General features: G+C 46.4%; 1 protein-coding gene across 1 annotated transcript in view; it reads right to left on the bottom strand.

The window, feature by feature from the left end:
• LOC137521637 (circularly permutated Ras protein 1-like) overlaps window positions 1–21302 on the bottom strand; it is a 123266-nt gene that overhangs the window by 42865 nt on the left and 59099 nt on the right. The window contains exons 10-17 of the mRNA XM_068241147.1: window positions 19974–20084; window positions 17057–17125; window positions 15757–15873; window positions 12018–12089; window positions 7873–7989; window positions 6289–6387; window positions 4185–4304; window positions 3127–3204 (exon numbers count right to left, since the gene is read on the bottom strand). Of these exons, the coding sequence (XP_068097248.1) occupies window positions 3127–3204; window positions 4185–4304; window positions 6289–6387; window positions 7873–7989; window positions 12018–12089; window positions 15757–15873; window positions 17057–17125; window positions 19974–20084 (783 nt within the window). The remainder of the gene's footprint in view (window positions 1–3126; window positions 3205–4184; window positions 4305–6288; window positions 6388–7872; window positions 7990–12017; window positions 12090–15756; window positions 15874–17056; window positions 17126–19973; window positions 20085–21302) is intronic.

Below are 21302 nucleotides of genomic sequence, written 5' to 3'. Positions count from 1 at the left end.
TACCGTAAGTATTGACAGCCTTTGTCATGAAGCTCAAAATTGAGCTCAGACACATCCTGTTTCCCCTGATCATCCTTGAGATGTTTCAGTAGCTTAATTGCGGTCCATCTGTGGTAAATTCAGTTGATTGGACATGATATGGAAAGACACACACGTGTCTATATAAGGTCCCACAGTTTACAGTTCATGTCAAAGCACAAACCAAGCATGAATCCAAAGGAATTGTCAGTAGACCTCCAAGACAGGATTGTCTCAAGGGCCGGCACAAGTCTGGGGAAGGTTACAGAAACATTTCTGCTGCTTTGAAAGTCCCAATGAGCACCGTGGCCTGACCATCATCCCTAAAGAGTAACTGTCAGGCTGCAAAAGCTAATTTAAACCTCTATTCTCCTGTGTTAAACAGTTTAGAAGGAAGCCAAAAAGGCAATACTGTAGTTAAAAATCTCTCTTACATTTGATGTGTGCTTATCAGCAAAGCTGTTAGACCCAAGCTCTTAAGAGGACGTAAGCCGCATACCATACTGCAAAGCATTCTGGGGCCCTCCCCTCGGCTGCTAATGAGAAGTTACAGGATCAAGTTTCAGCAGCTTGTAACTCAGTCCAGCGCACAGCACTGATAAATCTCCGGGCAGGGTACACTGCAGGAGTCTGCTATTGTTCCTAGCCACATGGCTAATTAATATTCACTGCACACTAGTGTTATTCAGTACCAGCTTTTCTGTGATCAGGAAGCAGGGAGGACATGACGACACATTTGGCTTCATAGGAGACAGACAAACATGGAACCTGCCATGAGCTGTCAGGAGCATCAATCTCTGCAAATACTATATACAAATTCTGTGAAATCCAAACGTGGACAGTGAAATGCATATGTAATGTAAGTACAGCCAATCTTTAGCTACTGATATATGTGTTTATTTTCTCTGAGACCTTATACCTAACAGCTCCTCTTTAAGTGGAAGAAGTTCAATATCACCAGGAGTCTTCCTAGATCTAGCCCTAAACTGAGTGATCAGGGGACTTAAGGCTCGTACACACGCTGTACTACAGGGAACGACGGGTCCATCAGTAGTACGGTACTACTGCTGAACCGCCCGCTGCCCGGCCTCCCTCAACGCGTCACTCTCCGGACTCCTCCTCCTCAGTCACTCACTTCACAGTGCCGCCCACTGCCAGCCACCCACTACCACCGGACCGGTACTTCCTGAAACTTTTGTATGGGGAAGCGGGCAGAGGGGGGAGCGCTAGCGGAGGGGGTGGGGGGAATTTCCGACCCCCCCCCCCGCGATCGGGGCATGCTCCCCCCTTATGCCTGCGACCCCATAGGGGGGCAGTATTCGGCCGAACAGGGCCCTGTTCGGCCGAACAGGGGCCCTGTTCGGCCCTGTTCGGCGGCCAATTAGTAGTTCGGGGCGAACCCGAACTTAAAAGGCCGAACACCATCAGGTGTTCGGCAGAACTCGAACATCACCCGAACAGGGTGATGTTCTGTAGAACCCGAACAGTGGCGAACACTGTTCGCCCAACACTAGTGGAGAGGGGCCTGTATGATAGAGTGGCCAGACGGAAGCAACTCCTTAGTATAAGGCACATGGCAGTCTGCCTTGAGTGATGGGAGGAGGCGCCCAAAACAATAAAATGAATTTAAACTAATAACATAGAAAATGTAGTGCTTGTTCCTTACTCTGACCAGCCACCCGGCACAACTTGTTATTGACCTGAAGAGGCAGAGTCAACCTGCAAAACATGTAGTCCTCCTTTGTACAATAAAATATCTTTTCCATTAACCAGTATTCAACTGGCTCATTCACCTAGAGAAGCCGGCTAAGTTATTTCTCTAATTTATTAGTTTTAACCCCTGTTTGAGAGTATGCCTGCACTTACTTCCTACATCGAGGAGCCTAATCACCTGGAGAGTGACCACCAGGGGTGGACACCTCAACCCAAGCGGAAGCGGGAACAATGCGCAGTAATAGTGGTTGCCATCTACTGGCATCCCTGAAACTGTGAGTATAACACCTAGGTCCAACTACTTCTGATTCTGAAGGTGTCGTTTACAGTTTGCACTATTGGCTCCTGAACTTTTCCTGTTTCCGGTTCCTGGGAGCTCCGGGATAACCCATCAAATAATTTAACCTCTTGACGACCAGCTAACGCCGATTGGCGTAAACTGGTCGTCTGCTGGTTACCATGGAAACGGCCTTTCCATGTCAGTTCACGGAGGGTGCCTCCGTGAACAGCCGGAGAGCTGCCGATCGCGTCTCGCCGGCAAAATGTACACACGCGGGGAAGAAATCCCCGCTGTTTACATCATACGGCGCTGCTGCGCAGCAGCGCCGTAAGGCAGATCGGCGATCCCCGGCCTCTGATTGGCCGGGGATCGCCGGCATATGATAGGCCAAAGCCTATCCTACAATGCGCAGGACGGATATCCATCCTGCTCAGCTCAGAGGGGAAGAGAGAGGGAGGGAGAGGGACAGAGCGCCGAAAACGCTGCGGAGGGGGGCTTTGAAGAGCCCCCCCCCCCCCCCGCAAAGCGCAGCAAGCCGGCGGCGATCAGACCCCCCCCAGGAGACATCCCCCTAGTGGGGAAAAAAGGGGGTAAGTCTGATCGCCCTGGCTCTATCCTGATCTGTGCTGCGGGCTGGAGAGCCCACGCAGCACAGATCATACGAAAATCCACTGGTCGTCAAGTGGTTAATAATATTTCTTATACAGATAGAGTGTGAACATTTGCTGCCAGCTGATTAACCCTGCTTAAAAAGAGTATGCTGAGTTTAGTCAGTTTTGAAGAAGTCTTCACAGGCTGCAGATTGAGATACAAATACAGTTTGTAAGAAAATTAAATTTAAAAGAGGTTAAGGCAGCATTGGCTGATATTTATGGCAGCTTTGTAATGAAACTGGCATTTCCTTTTCAGATATACAGTGTGAGCATAAATACAGATATGTAGTTGTGTACTTAAAAGGATATTCCATTTTTGGTTGAAAACCTTTGTGGCTTTGAGTCCTGCTCTACGTATCTCAAGGATTTAGCATTTTATATAAGGTGTCGCCGGATTTGTAGTGCAACAATCCAGACCTCATCCTTGCTCTAGAAATGCCTTCCGGGCCCTTGTCCACTTACCTGAGTCCTCTACCATCTTGCCAATATTCAGGAGTAAAATATTGCAGTTGGCCGGCAGCCGTTGCTCTGGAGGTGGAGCTGCAAATAATAAAAATAACAATGTTTTATTTTTTCTCCAGTTATTTTAGGAAGCAACTGGACAATTTATTGCTGTCTTTGTTCCCACCAGAGATATTCAGCCTCTCTTCCTTTTTCCCATGACACTGAGAGCTGAACTTCCTGCTTCCTTCTCTAGTCGAACACTGTTAATCCAGGGCAGGAGACTTGGGCGCAGCCGGCGCCACCACAGGCCGTAATAGAAATTACGGCTATAGCAGCGCAAAGGGAGTAACTTTGGCGACGTCAGAAGACAGAGCTGAAGTTAATTTTAAAACACAATAATTCGGCTTCCAGCAATTGCTGGAAGCCGAATTATTTCATTCCCCACCATCCATGGCGGCCTGGAGGGGGAATAGTATTTAACACGGCCGGGAACTTGTGCAGCAGCCGGATCCTGTGCCCAAGTCTCCTCCTGCGCCGATTCCTCTCGTATGCTTCACTAGTGTGTTCCCCATATATTAAAGCTAGCTGAGCATTAATTACTTCAAACTTTCTTAGCAATTCTGTCATAGTTGTTTGTTTAGGTGATTTTTTTTATTTTATGCAGAATATTTATGCATACTATTTTTAAAATAAAACTCCACATAATCTATCTTTCCTTCCGACCAACAGCTGCCGCGGATGTGAAACCTGTGAGGACTGCATACTCTCACAGGGATCCCCGGCACCACACATGCACGTGATTCTGAAATGCCTGAGGTAAGTGTAGCTGAATGTGGACAAGACAGCACGTATCAAAATTAATATACCCAAATTCTGTATGAAAAAGGTTCTGGAAAATCATTTTCCATTGGTTGCCATCCTTTCACAGCTTTGTAGCCCGCCTCCCCCCGTATAGCGTGCCTCTGCTTTCCAGTGCTCTTTGTATTGCTAAAAGTTTTAGATTGTAGTATGTAGGACTTGGCTATGGAGTCTCTGTTTAAATTAATTCCAATGAAGAATGATTGGCCCAAACATACCGGGTGATGGTGTCAAAGAACGGTTTGGAGTTCGCGGTGGGGCCTTCTGCATTTGCAGCTCTTCAAGACCTGCTGGTAGCACGTCCAAATAATAATGGGTTTTATCGGTCATGTTGGTCACTAGAGAAATAAGGACAAAACGAAAAAACTTAAATGAGCACTACCTAAAACATATTCAAAGAAAAAGCAAGGCAGCTTTAACTGTAACACATTTTATTGTTCTAGAGCAGTGGTTCCCAACCCCTGTGCAAATAGATATGTCGCGGCAGCCCTGTGTATGTGTCGCTGTGTCCCTCGCTTAATTTACCTCCCGGGTTGCCGATCTTGTCCTCTGCTCCTTCAACTACATCAGAGCTACAAAAAAATGGCCGCCAGCGTCCTCATTTGCAGACATCGGCTGCCATTTTGTTGTAGCCCTGCTGTAATAGAGGTGAGCGGAGGGCGAGATCGGCAGACGGAGAGGTAAATAGAGCGGGGGACGCTATGTGCAGGGGGCAGAGGCAGAGCAGCAAGGAGGGGCTGAGAGCCAGAGCGGGAACAACGGTATCGGACAGTGGTGGAGCGGAGGAGGCGAGGGGTGGAGCATTGAGTTAAGAAGTTCACTCCCTTTACATATTGGGGTGTGACTTCCTCTGGCAGACATTTTCTTCTGTGTGTGATAGGAGAAGAATATCTGCAACACTGCTCAGTCTACTCCTGCTATACACAGAAATAACTTTGCAGCATATTGCCCCTGTATGCCCCTTATTGTACCAGTCACAGTGTATTGTCCCTGCAGCAGCCTCAGTGAGCCAGCACCATATTATTCCTGCAGCCTGTCACTCATTGTGTCAGCAGATTGTTACTCAGCCCCCAATTGTGCCTGCAGCATCTGCAGATTGTTACTGAACCCCCCATTGTGCCTGCAGCATCAGCAGATTGCTAATGAGCCCCTCATTGTGCCTGCAGCATCAGCAGATTGTTACTGAGCCCCTCATTGTGCCTGCACAATCAGCAGATTGTGACTGAGCTCCTCATTGTGCCCGCAGCATCAGCAGATTGTTACTGAGCCACTCATTGTTCCTGCAGCATCAGCAGATTGTGACTGAGCTCCTCATTGTGCCCGCAGCATCAGCAGATTATTACTGAGCCACTCATTGTTCCTGCAGCATCAGCAGATTGCTAATGAGCCCCTCATTGTGCCTGCAGCATCAGCAGATTGCTAATGAGCCCCTCATTGTGCCTGCAGCATCAGCAGATTGTTACTGAGCCCCTCATTGTGCCCGCAGCATCAGCAGATTGTGACTGAGCTCCTCATTGTGCCCGCAGCATCAGCAGATTGTTACTGAGCCACTCATTGTTCCTGCAGCATCAGCAGATTGTTACTGAGCTCCTCATTGTGCCCGCAGCATCAGCAGATTGTGACTGAGCTCCTCATTGTGCCCGCAGCATCAGCAGATTGTTACTGAGCCACTCATTGTTCCTGCAGCATCAGCAGATTGTTACTGAGCCCCTCATTGTGCCTTCAGTAGAAGCAGATTGTGACTGAGCCCCCATCATTGTGCCTGCAGCATCAGCAGATTGTTACTGAGCCCACCCCTATTGTACCTGCAGCATCAGCAGATTGTTACTGAGCCCCTCATTGTGCCTGCAGCATCAGCAGATTGTTACTAAGCCCCTCATTGTGCCTGCAGCATCAGCAGATTGTTACTGAGCCCACCCCTATTGTACCTGCAGCATCAGCAGATTGTTACTGAGCCCCTCATTGTGCCTGCAGCATCAGCAGATTGTTACTAAGCCCCTCATTGTGCCTGCAGCATCAGCAGATTGTTACTGAGCCTCTCATTGTACCTGCAACAGATGCAGGTTGAGACTGAGCCCCTAATTGTGCCTGCAGCATCAGCAGATTGTTACTAAGTCCCTCATTGTGCCTGCAGCATCAGTAATTGTTACTAAGACCCTCATTGTGCCTGCAGAATCAGCAGATTGTTACTGAGACCCTCACTGTGCCTGCAGCATCAGCAGATTGTTACTGAGACCCTCATTGTGCCTGCAGCATCAGCAGACCCCTCATTGTGTTGTCGGAAAGGGGGAAAAAACACCACAAACCACTGTATTACTTTACCTGATGCCCGATTTACTGAAGACTTGCCGTCTTGAGCAGAACTTGCTTGGTCTAAGGACTCTAACACATCAAGGTAAAGCCCATCTTGCTGAGGCATTCCTGAAAATAAAAGGACAGTTTAAGACTCTTTAGTACATAAGTTAATGAAACTCAACTGACTTGCAGGTTCCAAGCAATAGCACTAGACAGTGGCTCAGCAATAGGGGAATATGCAGAGGCTGTGACTACACCAGGGTCCCTGGACAATATTATATGCTGTGGGAGTTGTCAACACTATATACCATATTTGCCGCCGTATAGGATGCTCCAGAATATAAGACGCACCTAGGTTTAGAGGGCAAAAATATATACTATACCTGGTGCGTTCATATTCCAGGAGCGTCTTGTAGTTCTTCCCCCAAAGATTGTGTCCTCCTGTGTCCCCCATGTGCTCCCTTCTGTCCCCAGTGTGTCCTCTTCTGTCTCCAGTGTGTCCCCTTCTGTCCCCATGTGTCCCCAATGTGTCCCTTGTGTCCCCATTGGGTCACCATCTGCCCCCAGTGTATCCCCGTTTGACCCCCCCACCCCCCCGTGTGTCTCCCGCTCCAATACTGAGTTAAGTAATAAGTAACAGTACTGCTATGCACTGTCATTCATTTATACTTGCTTTTCTTAATTCATTTTTATGACCATTTTTTTAATACTTAAACTGCTTGAAGAATCCACTTAGGAGCAACTTACAAACAGCACGAGTAGCTGTGAGTGATTCTACTAATCTCTTTAATTTCCCTGTGTTCCTGCGTCCCGTGTCCCTGTGTCAGTGCTATTGTGCTACTGCGCATGTCCAGCACTGACAGCCATTGGGACAGGATGCAGGACGGGCGTGTGTGTGTGTGCGCCGTGGGCGTGTGTGTGCATGGCGGGCTTGTGGGTGCACAGTAGGTGTGTTCGCGCACGCGGCCACGCGGTGGATGGGCACACGCATGCGCTGTAATGCTGCAGCGGTTACAGACCTAGAGCCCATTTTTAAACGGGCTTAGGTCAGCTAGTACATAGAATAACTCTGGAAAGAAGGAGCACAAACTTCAGGCCACACTAGAGCCCCTGTGACAGGCAGCAAGAAAAAATCAAGAAAAAAATCTCCTCACAAGGAACATAGACAGAAGTTAAATCCTGAGTGATGCTTTAATCTGTCTACTGTTTTTAAATAACTATACAGGACCACAACTCATGGAACCCTATGGAAGACATATCAAGCACCCCCAGCTCCAGGTACACCTAATCAACGATGCCATCCTTTTCCTTTAAATATGAATGAGGAGATGGTGTACAGTCACCTTCTCTCTCTAATGAGCGGGGTAAGTGTGGCTGAATGTGAGCAGGACAGCATGTAACAAAATTCGTCTGTACCTCTGGTAATGAGTTTCTATTGGTCACCATCTTGTCACAGCCTTGTAGCCCACCTCCCCCCACATAGCGTGCCTCTGCTTTCCAGTGCTCTGTGTATTTGCCATCAGTTTTAGACTGTGGTGAAAGTATGTAGGACTTGGCTAGGGAGTCTCTGCTTATATTCATTCCAATGAAGAATGATTGGCCCAAGCATACCCAGTGAAGGTGTCAAAGAACGAGGGGTTCGAGGTGGCGTCTTCTGCATCTGCAGCTCTTCAAGACCCACCGGTAGCACGTCCAGATAATAATGGCTTTTACCGGACATGTTGGTGACTGGAGATATAAGAACAAAAAAAACCTGAAAATGAGCACTACACTAAATACAGTATATTCAATGAAAACACAAGGCAGGTTCCACTGGGACACATTTTGTTGTTCTAGAACAGGGATGTCAAATTCAGATACAAAGTGGGCTGAAATTGTACACTGGGAGCAAGTCGCGGCTAACCTCAATGTCTAGTGGCCACCTTCCTCCCTTATAAACTTCCCTAGTGTCTAATGGCCCCCTCCCTCCCCTATAGAGTTCCCTGGTGACTAGTGGCCCGCCTTCCCCTATACAGTTCCCTGGTGTCTAGTGGCCCGATTTCCCCTATACAGTTCCCTGTTGTCTAGTGGTCATCCTTTCCTTCTCTATAAAGTTCTCCGGTGTCTACTGGTCCTCCCTCCCTTCCCTATATAGTTCCCTGGTGTCTAGTGGTCCTCCCTCCCTTCCCAATATAGATCCCTCGTGTCTAGTGCTTTACCCCTTCCTGCCTCATATGGCTTCCTTCTTACACAATCATTTATTATTATTATTTTTTTTTATTTATAAAGCGCCAACATATTCTGTGGCGGCAGGGCCGGCCTTTGACCTGAGCGACCTGTGCGATCGCTCAGGGCGCCGGCTTCCAGGGGGCGCTCCTGCCACCTGGCCGCATGTAGCTGGCTGTGTCCGTCTCGCTCCGCCCCCCCCCTTCCCCCCGTGCGGCCACCGTGATGGAGGGGGGAGCCGCGGGGAGAGCAGCCCGTCCTCTCCCTCCCTCCTCTCCGGGCGCTCTCCGTGCTCCCCCCTGCAGAGTGCAGACTGCAGCCAGCAGTGAGAACAACTCACCTCCCTGGTTCCGATCGCCGGCGCCTCTCACTTGCCGCTGGTCTCCTCTTGTACATTGTCACTGATGCACAATAAACTTCCTGCTTAACAGGAAGTTTACTGTGTATCAGTGTCAATGTACAAGAGGAGACCAGCGGCAAGTGATACACCGTGAGAGGCGCCGGCGATCGGAACCAGGGAGGTGAGTTGTTCTCTCTGCAGTCTGCAGCAGCATCGGAGGGGGACGCACGGAGGGTGGCCCGGAGAGGAAGGGAGGGAGAGGTCGGGCTGCCCTCCCCGCGGCTCCCCCTCCAGTATGAGGGGAGGGGAGCACCTACCTACCTACCTAATCTATACTGGGGGCACCTACCTATCTAGCCTGTACTGGGGGGGCAGCTACCTATCTAATCTATACTGGGGGGCAGGCAGCTACCTATCTAATCTATACTGGGGGCACCTACCTATCTAACCTATACTGGGGGGGGGCAGCTACCTATCTAATCTATACTGGGGGCACCTACCTATCTAACCTATACGGGGGGGGGGGCAGCTACCTATCTAATCTATACTGGGGGCACCTACCTATCTAACCTATACTGGGGGGGGGGCAGCTACCTATCTAATCTATACTGGGGGCACCTACCTATCTAACCTATACTGGGGGCACCTACCTATCTAACCTATACTGGAGGGGCAGCTACCTATCTAACTTATACTGGGGGCAGCTACCTATCTAACCTATACTGGGGGCACCTACCTATCTAATCTATACTGGGGGCAGCTACCTATCTAACCTATGCTGGGGGCAGCTACTTATCTAATCTATACTGGGGGCAGCTACCTATCTAACCTATACTGGGGGCAGCTACCTATCTAACCTATACTGGGGGCAGCTACCTATCTAACCTATACTGGGGGCAGCTACCTATCTAACCTATACTGAGGGAACCTACCTATCTAACCTATACTGGGGGGGGGGGGCAGCTACCTATCTAACCTATACTGGGGGGGGGGGGCAGCTACCTATCTAATCTATACTGGGGGGGGGCAGCTACCTATCTAATCTATACTGGGGCAGCAGCTACCTATCTAATCTATACTGGGGGCAGCAGCTACCTATCTAATCTATACTGGGGGCAGCAGCTACCTATCTAAGCTATACTGGGGGCAGCTACCTATCTAACCTATACTGGGGGGGGGGGCAGCTACCTATCTAATCTATACTGGGGGCAGCTACCTATCTAACCTTTACTGTAGGCAGATCCCCCCTTTAGTGTATATAGGCTTAGGCTACTAGTCTTACAGTCGCAGATCCCCTTTTAATGTATTTAGGCAGCAGATCCCCCCCCCCCCCCATTAGTGTATGTGTGTGGTGCGCTCACACGCGAAGAGGATGAATTTGGGGGGGGGGGGCACCAAAATCTGGTTCTGCTCAGGGCGCTGTGAAACCTAAGGCCGGCCCTGTGTGGCGTTATACAAAATAAGAAAACAAACAAGGGGTACATAGTGATACAAACAATGATATACATCAAATATGGACACTGGTACAAAATGCAGAACTGGTGATTACAATGACAGATGTAACATGATGAATAATATGTGTAACAGAGTGCAAGCTTTAAATAAATAAAATTCAAAGACACAAAAGGGCGAGAGAGCCATGCCCTTGCGAGCTTACCATCCGCCCGGCGGATCGTTGGTAACCAGTCTTATCACCCGAACGATAGTCTGTACACACGTCGGATTTAACGCGAAAACGTCCGAACGACGGAACGTTCAAACGACGGGTCGTTCGCTAAAATCCGACGTGTGTATGGGCCTTTAGCAGAGGAAAAGTAAACAGTTCAATTACAGTTGAGATAATAAAAGTCAGATAACAGCCCTCTCCACGACTAAGTTAGTCGGAGAGCTTAATAGCTTTTTTGCATAGAGATAACAACTGGAGTTTCTCAACTCTTCCTGTACTGGAAACAATTAGACTGATGTATCTGATCTTAATGTTTTTTTTCTTAGCTGTACTACACATACAAATCATAATATCATCATTTTTTTTTCGCTTCAGTGTCTCTTTAATAAGCCAGACGACTTCCAACAAAGCCATGCTATGACCCCTCTGGAGGAGCCTCTTGCAATGGCCATGCGTGTCACTTCCTCTTCCTGCTTCATTCAGTGATGCACTTTTCTAACAGAGAAGACAGGGGTGACCCGGAAGTTATCACATAACCAAGATGGCAGACGCAATTTTTAAATTGAAATCGAGCGAAAACTATTTGTTGTAGAACGGCGATTCAGGCATCAAATCAAAGAGGAGAGCACAAGCTACAGAAAGCTATGCATCTTTATGTACTTTGCAGTACTAGTCGGAGTCTTAAAGGCATGCCCATGAGAGGTGCTCGGAGTCCCTTTAAAGCAGACATAAACTCCCACACAGCAGACAAGGAAAACACATATCGTTACTGAGAAATTCACTCTATGCCCCATATGCAATTCCCTTTTTCTTCTGAGTTTTCTCCAAGGTGATATTTTCACAGCGTGTTGTAAAATGTCTTTTAAGCCACCAGCAAGTAGGAAAAAAATGAGATAGTACTTTCTCACCAACTGTTGGGTACTTTTTCAATTGTGAAATGCTAAAAAAATAGTTCAAATATAGTTTGCTCACTCTGCAAAGGAAGGGAGGGAGGGAGAGCTGTCTATAGGGATGGGGGGGGGGGGGGGGGGGCAATTATAACTAGCTATGGGGAAGAGGCACATTTAGCTATATATGGGGGAAAGGGGGCACATCTGACTATCTATGGGGAAGGAAGGGGGACACATGATCTAGCTATATATGGGGGTGGGGGCAGGAGAAGGGCACACCTAGCTATCTATGGAGGGAAGGGGGGGGAGCACTTCCGGATATCTATGGGGGAAGAGGGGCACATCTAGAAATCTATAGGGGAGTAAAGGGGCACATCTGACTAAATGGGGAAAGGGGGCACATCTGGCTACCTATACGGGGGAGGGGACACACATCTGGATACCTATATTGGGGGAGGGGCTTATCTAGCTACCCATCTTCTGCAGCATTGTACATTTGGCTCCAACCATGGCCACACCCACATTCCATTGCATGGCCACACCCATTCTAACCAGAGGCGGCACAAAACTCTGTCCCTGAGTGCTGAAAACCCTAGCTACACCTCTGAAAACCCCAGTGTTACTCTATCTGATGCCCGATTTACTGAAGACTTACCGGCTTGAGCAGAGCTTGCTTGGTCTAAGGTAGCTAAAACATCAAGGTGAGTGTTATCTTGCTGAGGTATTTCTGAAAATAAAAGGACTGTTTAAGACTCTTTAGTACATAAGTTAATGAATTCAACGGACCTGCTAAAGCAGGTTGCAAGCAAAAGCACTAGTGCAAAGTGCTGTGGGAGTTGTCATCACTTAATAAATACTAAATTAAGGAAATAAGTAAACTAGGAGTGGTGGTCTCTTTCTATTAGTACAGCTTATTAAATGTCTTGCCACTCTGTCCTGCATAAGTGTAATACATAGGCTGGAAGCTCCCCAACGCCTTCATGCAAATAGAAATAGTAACATATCCGACTGAACTGAACATATGATTTAATACTCATAATCAATCTTTGGTGGAAATTGCATGTCAAAATGATCAGTAGGAGAATCATTAGAAAAATGGGGGAAAAGTACAAACTCTATGCAAATTATAGAATTTTGGCCTGGAACAGAACCTGTGATTATAGTGACAGAAGGGGCCCATATGCAATTCACTTTTTCACCTGAGTTTTCTCCAGGGTGATATTTTCACAACTTGCAAATAAAATGCCCTTTAAATAGAACCCGAGGTGTGTTTAAAGAATGTTATCTGCATACAGAGGCTGGATCTGCCTATACAGCCCAGCCTCTGTTGCTATCCCAAACAGTACTAAGGTCCCCCTGCACTGTGCAATCCCTCATAAATCACAGCCGTGCTGTGAGGCTGTGTTTACATCTGTAGTGTCAGTCTCAGCTGCTCCCCCGCCTCCTGCATAGCTCCGGTCCCTGCCCCCGTCCCTTCCCTCCAATCAGCAGGGAGGGAAGGGATGCAGGCGGGGACTGGAGTTCTGCAGGAGGCGGGGAGAGCAGCAGACTGACACTATAGAGATAAACACAGCCAGCTCTGACAAGCTGTTTGTCAGTAGCGTGGCTGTGATTTATGAGGGATTGCAGAGTGCAGGGGGACCTTAGGGGGGTTTGGGATAGCAACAGAGGCTGGGCTGTATAGGCAGATCCAGCCTCTGTATGCAGATAATATTCTTCAAACCCACCTCGGGTTCTCTTTAAACCACCAGCAAGCAAACAAATACTCAAAATAATTTTGATAGTACTATTTCACATACTTTTTGGTACTTTTTCCATTGGAAAGTGCTAAAAAGTTATCTAAAATCAAAGATGAAAAATTATCTCCTGGGAGAAAAGGCAGGTGAAAAAGTGAATTGCATATTGGCCAAGGAGCCATATGCAATTCACTTTTTTTCACCTGAGTTTTCTCCTAGGAGATAATTTTTCATCTTCGATTTAAAATAACTTTCCAGCACTTTTCTACTAAAAAAAGTTTCAAAAAGTAGGTGAAAAAGTACTATCAAAATTATTTTGAGTATTTTCTTGCTTTCTGGTGGCATAAAAGGTATTGTATTGACAAGTTTAAAATTATCACCTAGGAGAAAACTCAGGTGAAAAAGTGAATTGCATATGGGCCAAGGTGAGAGTGTCATCCACCAAACAAAAGTGGCAACTACAGTATCAAAGTGGAACCAAGCTCTTGCAAAGAACAGACTGAAAAGTGTTATTCCCCACAGAAATGCTGTAGAAATTAGCTGCACTGAGCTGTGTTTATTTATTTCGCTACAGTTGAGTGTAACAAGTGCATAATCAGCAGGCATGACTGAAAAGACAGATGCTTTAACTCTTCCTTTGCTCCCTGAAAGTTCATCCAGTTAATTTTCAGGCCGTTTTGGGGGATTTCTGTGCATTGTAACAAATCAATTTTTTTTCTCTGATTGTTTTCATACTGTGCCTAATCTCTTAGGCCTGGAACACACCAGAGGAGTTTTTCTGAGCGTTTTGAGTTTTTAAATCTGCTGCTAATGTTATCCTATGTGTCTGTGCACACTGGAGCAATGAGGTTTTGTAAAAAACCCCATAGCATTACATTGGGAAGAGCTTTTAGAGGTTTCAAAAGCTCTTCCCAATGTAATGCTATGGGGTTTTTTACAAAACCTCACTGCTCCAGTGTGCACAGACACATAGGATAACATTAGCAGCAGATTTAAAAACTCAAAACGCTCAGAAAAACTCCTCTGGTGTGTTCCAGGCCTTACAGCAGATAGGACGTTTTGAGCTCAGATCCACTTTAAGTACAAAAATGACTGGAGGAGGTAGAAATTTACCTAAAATACCAAGTACAGTGTATCTGTGGTAAGAGAACTTTAATCAAGTACAGCGCCTGGTTTCATGCCTAACTGGTCTGTGCTGGTTGAGAGTACATTCTTGTTCTGGTGAATCAGAACAAATGGGTACCAAACACACATTCATCTAGACCAGGAAATTAAAGGGATGTATGATAAGCTATAATGATATGCAGAAACTCATAAAAGGAAATCCCTCTTCTGTTGCAAACGCATATCTCATGAAACACAGCAAGCAATGCAACTCAAGAGTAACCAGTGATGAGGTAAAATGCCAATATTCTTTTTGCATTATTGATTCATTATTTAATGAAAAATTCGACTTTCAAGAAAAAATACCATTGAAAATCGTTTTGTAATAAGTTTTGTAATTTTTCACATTTTTCGCGCTAAAATAAACTATTTTCCTGTTCCTGCTAATTTTTTGCAGTAAATATTAACTTTTTGGTTTTGCATTTTCTGCGGATTTTCCTTACGAAAATACAATGTATTTTCGCAAAAATTTTCAAAATTTTGATGCGAAAATTACTATGGCGGAAATTTGCAAGCAAGTGGTGAGTTTGCAGTGCAGTGCGCAGTTGCAGAGAAGAAGCACAAATTACAGGCCACAGTAGAGGGCCTGTGACAGGCAGCAATTAAAGTGGACCTGAACCAGAGCAGGATCATCTACAATGCAACCTAGGCAGGTGCCTGGGTCCTAGTTGGGTGTCAAGGGGCCTCTTTCTCTGTTCCATGTCCCACCTCAGATTGCCAAAAGGACCAACTAGATGAGCCAAAGCTACTACCTTGCCTAGGGCCCCATTTCATTTTAATCCATCATTGACGTAAACTCTTGCACAGGACAGAGGTAAACACAGAGAAATGCACCCTGTATGTATTTAGAGAGTTTAGCCTGTCTAATTCCCTCTTATCTGTGACGAAACACAACACTAATTTGAGCTCTCAGCTGTGTCAGCTCAGGAATCTTGGATGCCTCGGCAGAGCAGCTCATTTGTAAACACAGGATGTTAACCCATTCTCTGCTTTTATGAAAGCAGGAAATAGACGGCAGATTTATTGCAGGATTTGTATCAGCTGTAACAGATAAATGTTTTTCTATAAAAGTTATTATGCTGTTGCTTATCTTTTAAAGCAGAGAGGAAGTTCTGAGTTCAGGTCCGCTTTCTGAATCTCCTCTAAAGAAACATAGACTAGCAGTTAAATCTGAGTGATAACATTTAGTGTTGGAATTCAGGGCCACGCGGTTTAGAGCCTGAACAGCCGCATTCAGCACCATTTCAGTACCGGACAGCAGGACTGAGTGCGTTTTGTTTGGCTCTGATACTTCCTGATTCCAAGCAGGAACCAGTCCTGCTGTCCAGTGCTGAAGTGGTGCTGAATGCGGCTGTTTGGGTTTTGAACCACGTGGTCCCGAATTCCAACACCAACACTAATATCAGTTTTACACTGTGATGAAAGTATGTAGGACTTGGCTATGGAGTCTTTGTTTAAATGAATTCCAAGGAAGAATGATTGGCCCAAGCATACCGGGTAAAGGCGTCAAAGAACGTGGGGTTCGAGGTGGCGTCTTCTGCATCTGCAGCTCTTTAGGACCTGCCGGTAGCACATCCAGATAATAATGGCTTTCACCGGGCATGTTGGTGACTGGAGATATAAGGACAAAAGAAAAACAGAAACTGAGCACCACACAAAGTATATTCAAGGAAAACACAAGGCAGCTTCAACTGGGGGATATTTTATTGTTCTAGAAGATGTTTCATTACTCCTTCAGAAAAGATTCTTCAAGTCTAATGAGGTGAAGAAGATTCAGAGATGCTTCACTGGCTGGATAGTGGCTGGACAGTGTACTGGTTAAGGGCTCTGCCTCCAACACAGTTGACCTGGGTTTGAATCTCGACTCTTCTTGTTCAGTAAGAAAGCACCTAGTCAGTAAGGAGACCTTGGCCAAGACTCCCTAACATTGATTCACATTGGAGGAGAAAACTCCTCCCTCCTAGCAGAGTAAACTGGGGCTCCATACTTTCCTGACTACTAATGGTGCTAATCTGTTACTAATGGCAACAGATGTTCTCACCTTGCTGCTAAAATGTTGTTAACAATATCTTTAGTTGTCTCAAGTGCCAGTGGGGAACAAAGATCACCAGGAAATTTACCCGTACTTGCCAGGGAAATGGCGCAAATAAAGTGAAAATGTAGAAAGGCTTGGCAGTAGAAATACTGTATGGTAGTAACACCAAAATATTTCATTTTATTTTTGGATATAATGGCAAGAATTGGAGCATTGGTCCTGATGCATGGCCATAATACCGCTACTACCTACAAGCTTGCTGAGTACTTGGGTCATGCTAATACCATAACTTGGACCTTCAGACCACCAAGCTCTGGAAACAGCAGGATTGGACCTCCCTGTAGCTCTGAAAGGGACTGATGAAGACCCGCCTTATCCATGTCATGATCAGATACATTTTTCTGAATAACGTTTATACGTATGAGTGGCATGGTGGTGCAGTGGAAAGCACTCTCACCTCACAGTGCTACACCTCTAATCTGGGCCAGGACAATATCTGCAAAGAGTTTGCATGTGTTTATTGAGTTTGCGTGGGTTTCCTCCCACACCCCAAAAATATACAGATAGGTAAATTGGCTTCCCCAAAGTATTGGCCTTTGGTAGGGATTACTGAGGGACACTTAGTGAAAAGACAATATACTCTGTAAAGTGCTGTGGGAGTTGTCAGCTCTATATAAATACTAAATTAAGAAATAAGTGAACTAGGACTGGAGGTCTTTCTAAAAGTACAGCTTATTAAATATCTTAATTTCTGCTTACCATTAGGGTTTACATCATGACCACTCTGTCCTGCATAAGCGTAATCGTAGGCTGGAGGCTCCCCAACACCTTCATGCAAATAGAAATAGTAACATATGAGTCTCATAAAGTGCTTAAAAGTGATTATATGTTTTAATAACTCATCATCCGGTGCTGAAGTCATAATAATGAGGAAATTGGAGGATAAAGAGTACCTCAGCTTCTGATTGGGTTATAAAGCTAATAATTATCTTAATGGACCAACAGAATGGTTTGGGCGGTGGAAGGAAAAGGGCACAGACACACTTTTACAGGAAATTGAAACTACCATTGCTGTGACATGCTGTTTGCTCAGATGGTAACATCTGATTTACTTTTTATTATATAGTAATCCATTGTTGCAGGTTGTGACAAATCCCTATGTTAACTCCTTCCCGATGGCCTAACGCCGATAGGCGTCGGGAAGGTGACAGCCCCAGGACCGCCTAAAGCCAAAAGGTGTCAAGTCCTGGAGCAGGGATTTACAGGGGATTGCGCGCACATCCCCGCTTGAATGACTCCGCTCCGTCATCAGTCTACCAGCGGCGATCACTGCTATTAGACTGTTAGACGGCAAAACCATTGTCTATTTACATTGCACAGCGATGTGATCTACTGCAGCGCTGTACTGGGAATAGCCATGTCACTCGTCTGTCTCGTGGAGGATCAAAACAAAGGAGATGATCCAGATGATTGGCTGACAGGAGGAGGGAGGGGAAAATAAATAAAAAAAACAAACATTTTTATTAAAAAAAAAAAAGAAATCAATAAAAAAAAAATGCACCAGCAATCAGAGCCCACCAACAGAAAGCTCTGTTGGTGGGCAGAAAAAGGTGTGCGTGTGTGTGTGTGTGTGGGGGGGGGGGGGTTGGGGGGGATTCATTTCTGTGCTTGGTTGTGTTGCTTTGCAGCGAACCATTAAAGCTGCAAAGCCCATATTTGGCTTTGTAGCCTGGTCACTAGGTGGGTGTAAGCCTGTGATCCTTAAGTGGTTAAAGGCCACCTATAGTGAGAAGGATTTGGTGGCTTCCATATTTATTTCCTTTTAAACAGTACCAGTTGCCTGGCTGTCCTACTCATCTTTCATGTATCTGTACTGTCTGAATCACACACCTGAAACAAGCATGTGGCAAATGCTGTGAAGCCTACGTGATCTGAATGCTTGGTCAGTGTCTATGGCACAAAGCACATACCCGAGAAGCGACTTTTCACATGTTTTTTCCCATGACCAGCGTTTTTATCTGCACAAGAAGCAATAATTTTGTGACATGGTATATGTACAAAGTTTTGCAACGTGTGGCGATCACGACAGTCACGGTGGATCAGATCTTTAAGATCTGCAATGACTCCTGCACACACTTTAGATTTACACCCCAAACAATCACAGATTGATTGAATCTGAAGAGATAACAATAAAAGTTGTTTAGGTGATAGCTTTATTGACTAACCATACAAAGTTCTTTGCAAGCTTTCAAAAACCTCACGCAACTAGATTAATTGAACAAACATGTAAGGTATGTACGTAACACAAGAGAGGTGAATACAGTGAAACAACTAGTTGCAATAGCCTTCTTTCAGACTGAAATCAAAACTGAAGCATTGACCAATGCATTGACAGGTCTTCAGTTTACGTATCTGCTTCCTTAGGGTCACATGCAGGGCCCAGAGAGAGTCTAGGGCAGCCTTTCTCAACCTTTTTACCCTGGAGGAACCCTACAAATAACTTTTGGATCTCAAAGAACCCCTGCAAACAATTTTTTGATCTTGAGGAACCGCTGCATTTATTTTGCAGGAGGCATGGTCTTTAGAAGTAGGTGTTGCTGTTTATTTCACTTCCCCCTATTACACTGCCACTCATTATACTGCCTCCTTATCCTAGTGCTTTTCATTAATGTGCTTATTCTTATGATGACCCCCAATGTATTGCTTCTTTTTACAGTACCTCCTATTATAATGTGCTCTGTTAGACTCCCCCCCCACAATGGGGGGAAATGCCAAGGAACCCCTGCAGAGTACTCAAGGAACCCTGGTTGAGAAAGCCTGGTCTAGGGCCCGGTGGATGCTACCCACCACCAAATCTTACTATAAAAAAAGCTAATGACCATCAGTGGTGGGTAAAAACTGCTATCTTGCCTAGGCACCCATTTTATCTTAAAGAGACTCTGTAACAAAAAAAAAGTTCCCCTGGGGGGTACTCACCTCGTGAGGGGGAAGCCTCAGGGTCCCAATGAGGCTTCCCCCTCCCCTGTAGTTGCAGGCAATTCAGCGCTGGCTCCCCCAAAGTCTCCGGCAATCCTGACTCGACAAGCCTGATAAGCTACATTTATTTACCTTCCCTGGCTCCCACGGTGGCGCTGTTGCGGCTCTCCGCACAGAGATAGGCGAAAATAGCTGATCTCCGTCAGATCCGCTGTACTATGCAGGAGCAGGAGACTTGCGCCTGTGCAGTAGAGCTGCCCGACAGCTATCGGCTATTTCCGCCTATCTGCGCCTGTGCTGGAGCCAGGAAGGTAAATATTTACATCCTCGCCGTTCCGGGAGCTTTTTCGCCGCCGCCATGGAACACAGGAGGACGGGGGAAGCCTCTAAAGGATCCAGAGACTTCCCCCACCCGAGGTGAGTACCCCCCCAGGGGAACTTTTTCTTGTTACAGGTTTTCTTTAATCCATGTATTGTTCTGAACAGTCATATTGAGTCAGTAGAAGCCCTGGACTGAACCGTTTCAGTCAGTGCATTGATCGCAATGTTAGAGGAATCTATCGCTGGTACCATTTTACATAATTTAACACTGTTGGCAGTTTAAGAATCTTAACTACATTGCAGGGATACCTTGAGCAGATAGACATCAACAGCAATCAAGTAAACACTAGAGGAACAATGATAGTTTAGCACTTTTTACCTGATAACCGATACGTGTTTGTCCTGGGAGGAACAGGCGGAGCGGTTTTCTGCTGCTTCCGGGTAGACACAGGGGAGGACTGCCCATCCTGAAAGCCTTTCGTGCTGTTAACTGTTGGTGGTATCATTATTTTTGGAAGAAAAAGATGGGGTCACAATACACAAAATAGCACACAAGAGTAGACTAAAACTGGCTTTGGTTTACGTGCCGCCCTGTGCTAACTTTTGCCATGTGCCACTTTTTCATACCCTAATTACATCATTCCACTAAACATAGTAGCCCATATCATCCCAGCCAAGTGTCAGCCCATACTGCTTCTATTATTTAGTGCTACAGTGTGCTGCAATGTTGGCAGGATTGTGAATACATGTGGTTACTAACCAAACTGTAGAGATTTTCCCGTACTGCACATACGCAGAGTGTTCCTGTCCACGGGAGCGTGATCAGGAGGCGCATAGACTGGGGCCGTGCATCCAGAATAAAGAGGAACGCTGCAGGTGAGTGGAGGGTCTTAGAAGGATGGCGCGGGCACAGCGCGGCTGCAGGGGCTGGTAGAAGCCCCAGGTTAGTTTAACTGTTTTTTCTTAACTTGCTTTAGGTTCCCTTTAAAAGGGACCCTGAGCAGTATCCTACAATCAAAAATTTCACTTACCTGGGGCTTCCTCCAGGCCACCGTAGGCCGCGAGGTCCCCCGACGTCCTCCTGGCTCCTCTCCGTGTCCCTCCAGCAGTTCCCGCTACTGTCGGGCCAACTCTTCCTGGACCTTGACGCTTGGCGTCATAACGCCGGCCACTACGCGTCATCATGCCGGCCGACATGACAGTCCTCGGCATGTGCGGTTTAGAATTAGAAAAACGTGCATACGCAGGACTGTCACGCCGGCGTGATGATGCCGAGCGTCATGATCCAGGGAGAGTCGGCCGGACATCCGGCCCGTGTGTCGCCGGTAATGGGAGCGGCTGGTGGGACAAGGAGAAGAGCCAGGAGGACACCAAGGGAACCTCGCGGACTACAGTGGGCTGGAGGAAGCCCCAGGTGGCACAAGTCTATGCGTAATCAATGATGTCTACAGAAAATAAGCTTTTTAAAAATATCCTAGAAAAAGGACTGTGCTGTCCTTTGAAGTGATCAAGCAAAACATTTACACCACCTGTAACCTGCCTGATTTTTTGCAGGCCTCCCTTTTGCCCCCAAAATACAGAATTGGCAGAATTTATGATTTAACTATTTTTTTTATAGAATATGAATGATAACACTGTCGCTCATGATTAGCCATTGGCTGAAACTATTTATTGTCAAACAAGTGTCCTTACTCTTTTTAAAGTGGGA

This window comes from Hyperolius riggenbachi, chromosome 6 (genome assembly GCF_040937935.1).
Source record: "Hyperolius riggenbachi isolate aHypRig1 chromosome 6, aHypRig1.pri, whole genome shotgun sequence".
Classification (NCBI taxonomy): domain Eukaryota; kingdom Metazoa; phylum Chordata; class Amphibia; order Anura; family Hyperoliidae; genus Hyperolius; species Hyperolius riggenbachi.
This window is presented reverse-complemented; position numbering and strand designations above follow the sequence as displayed.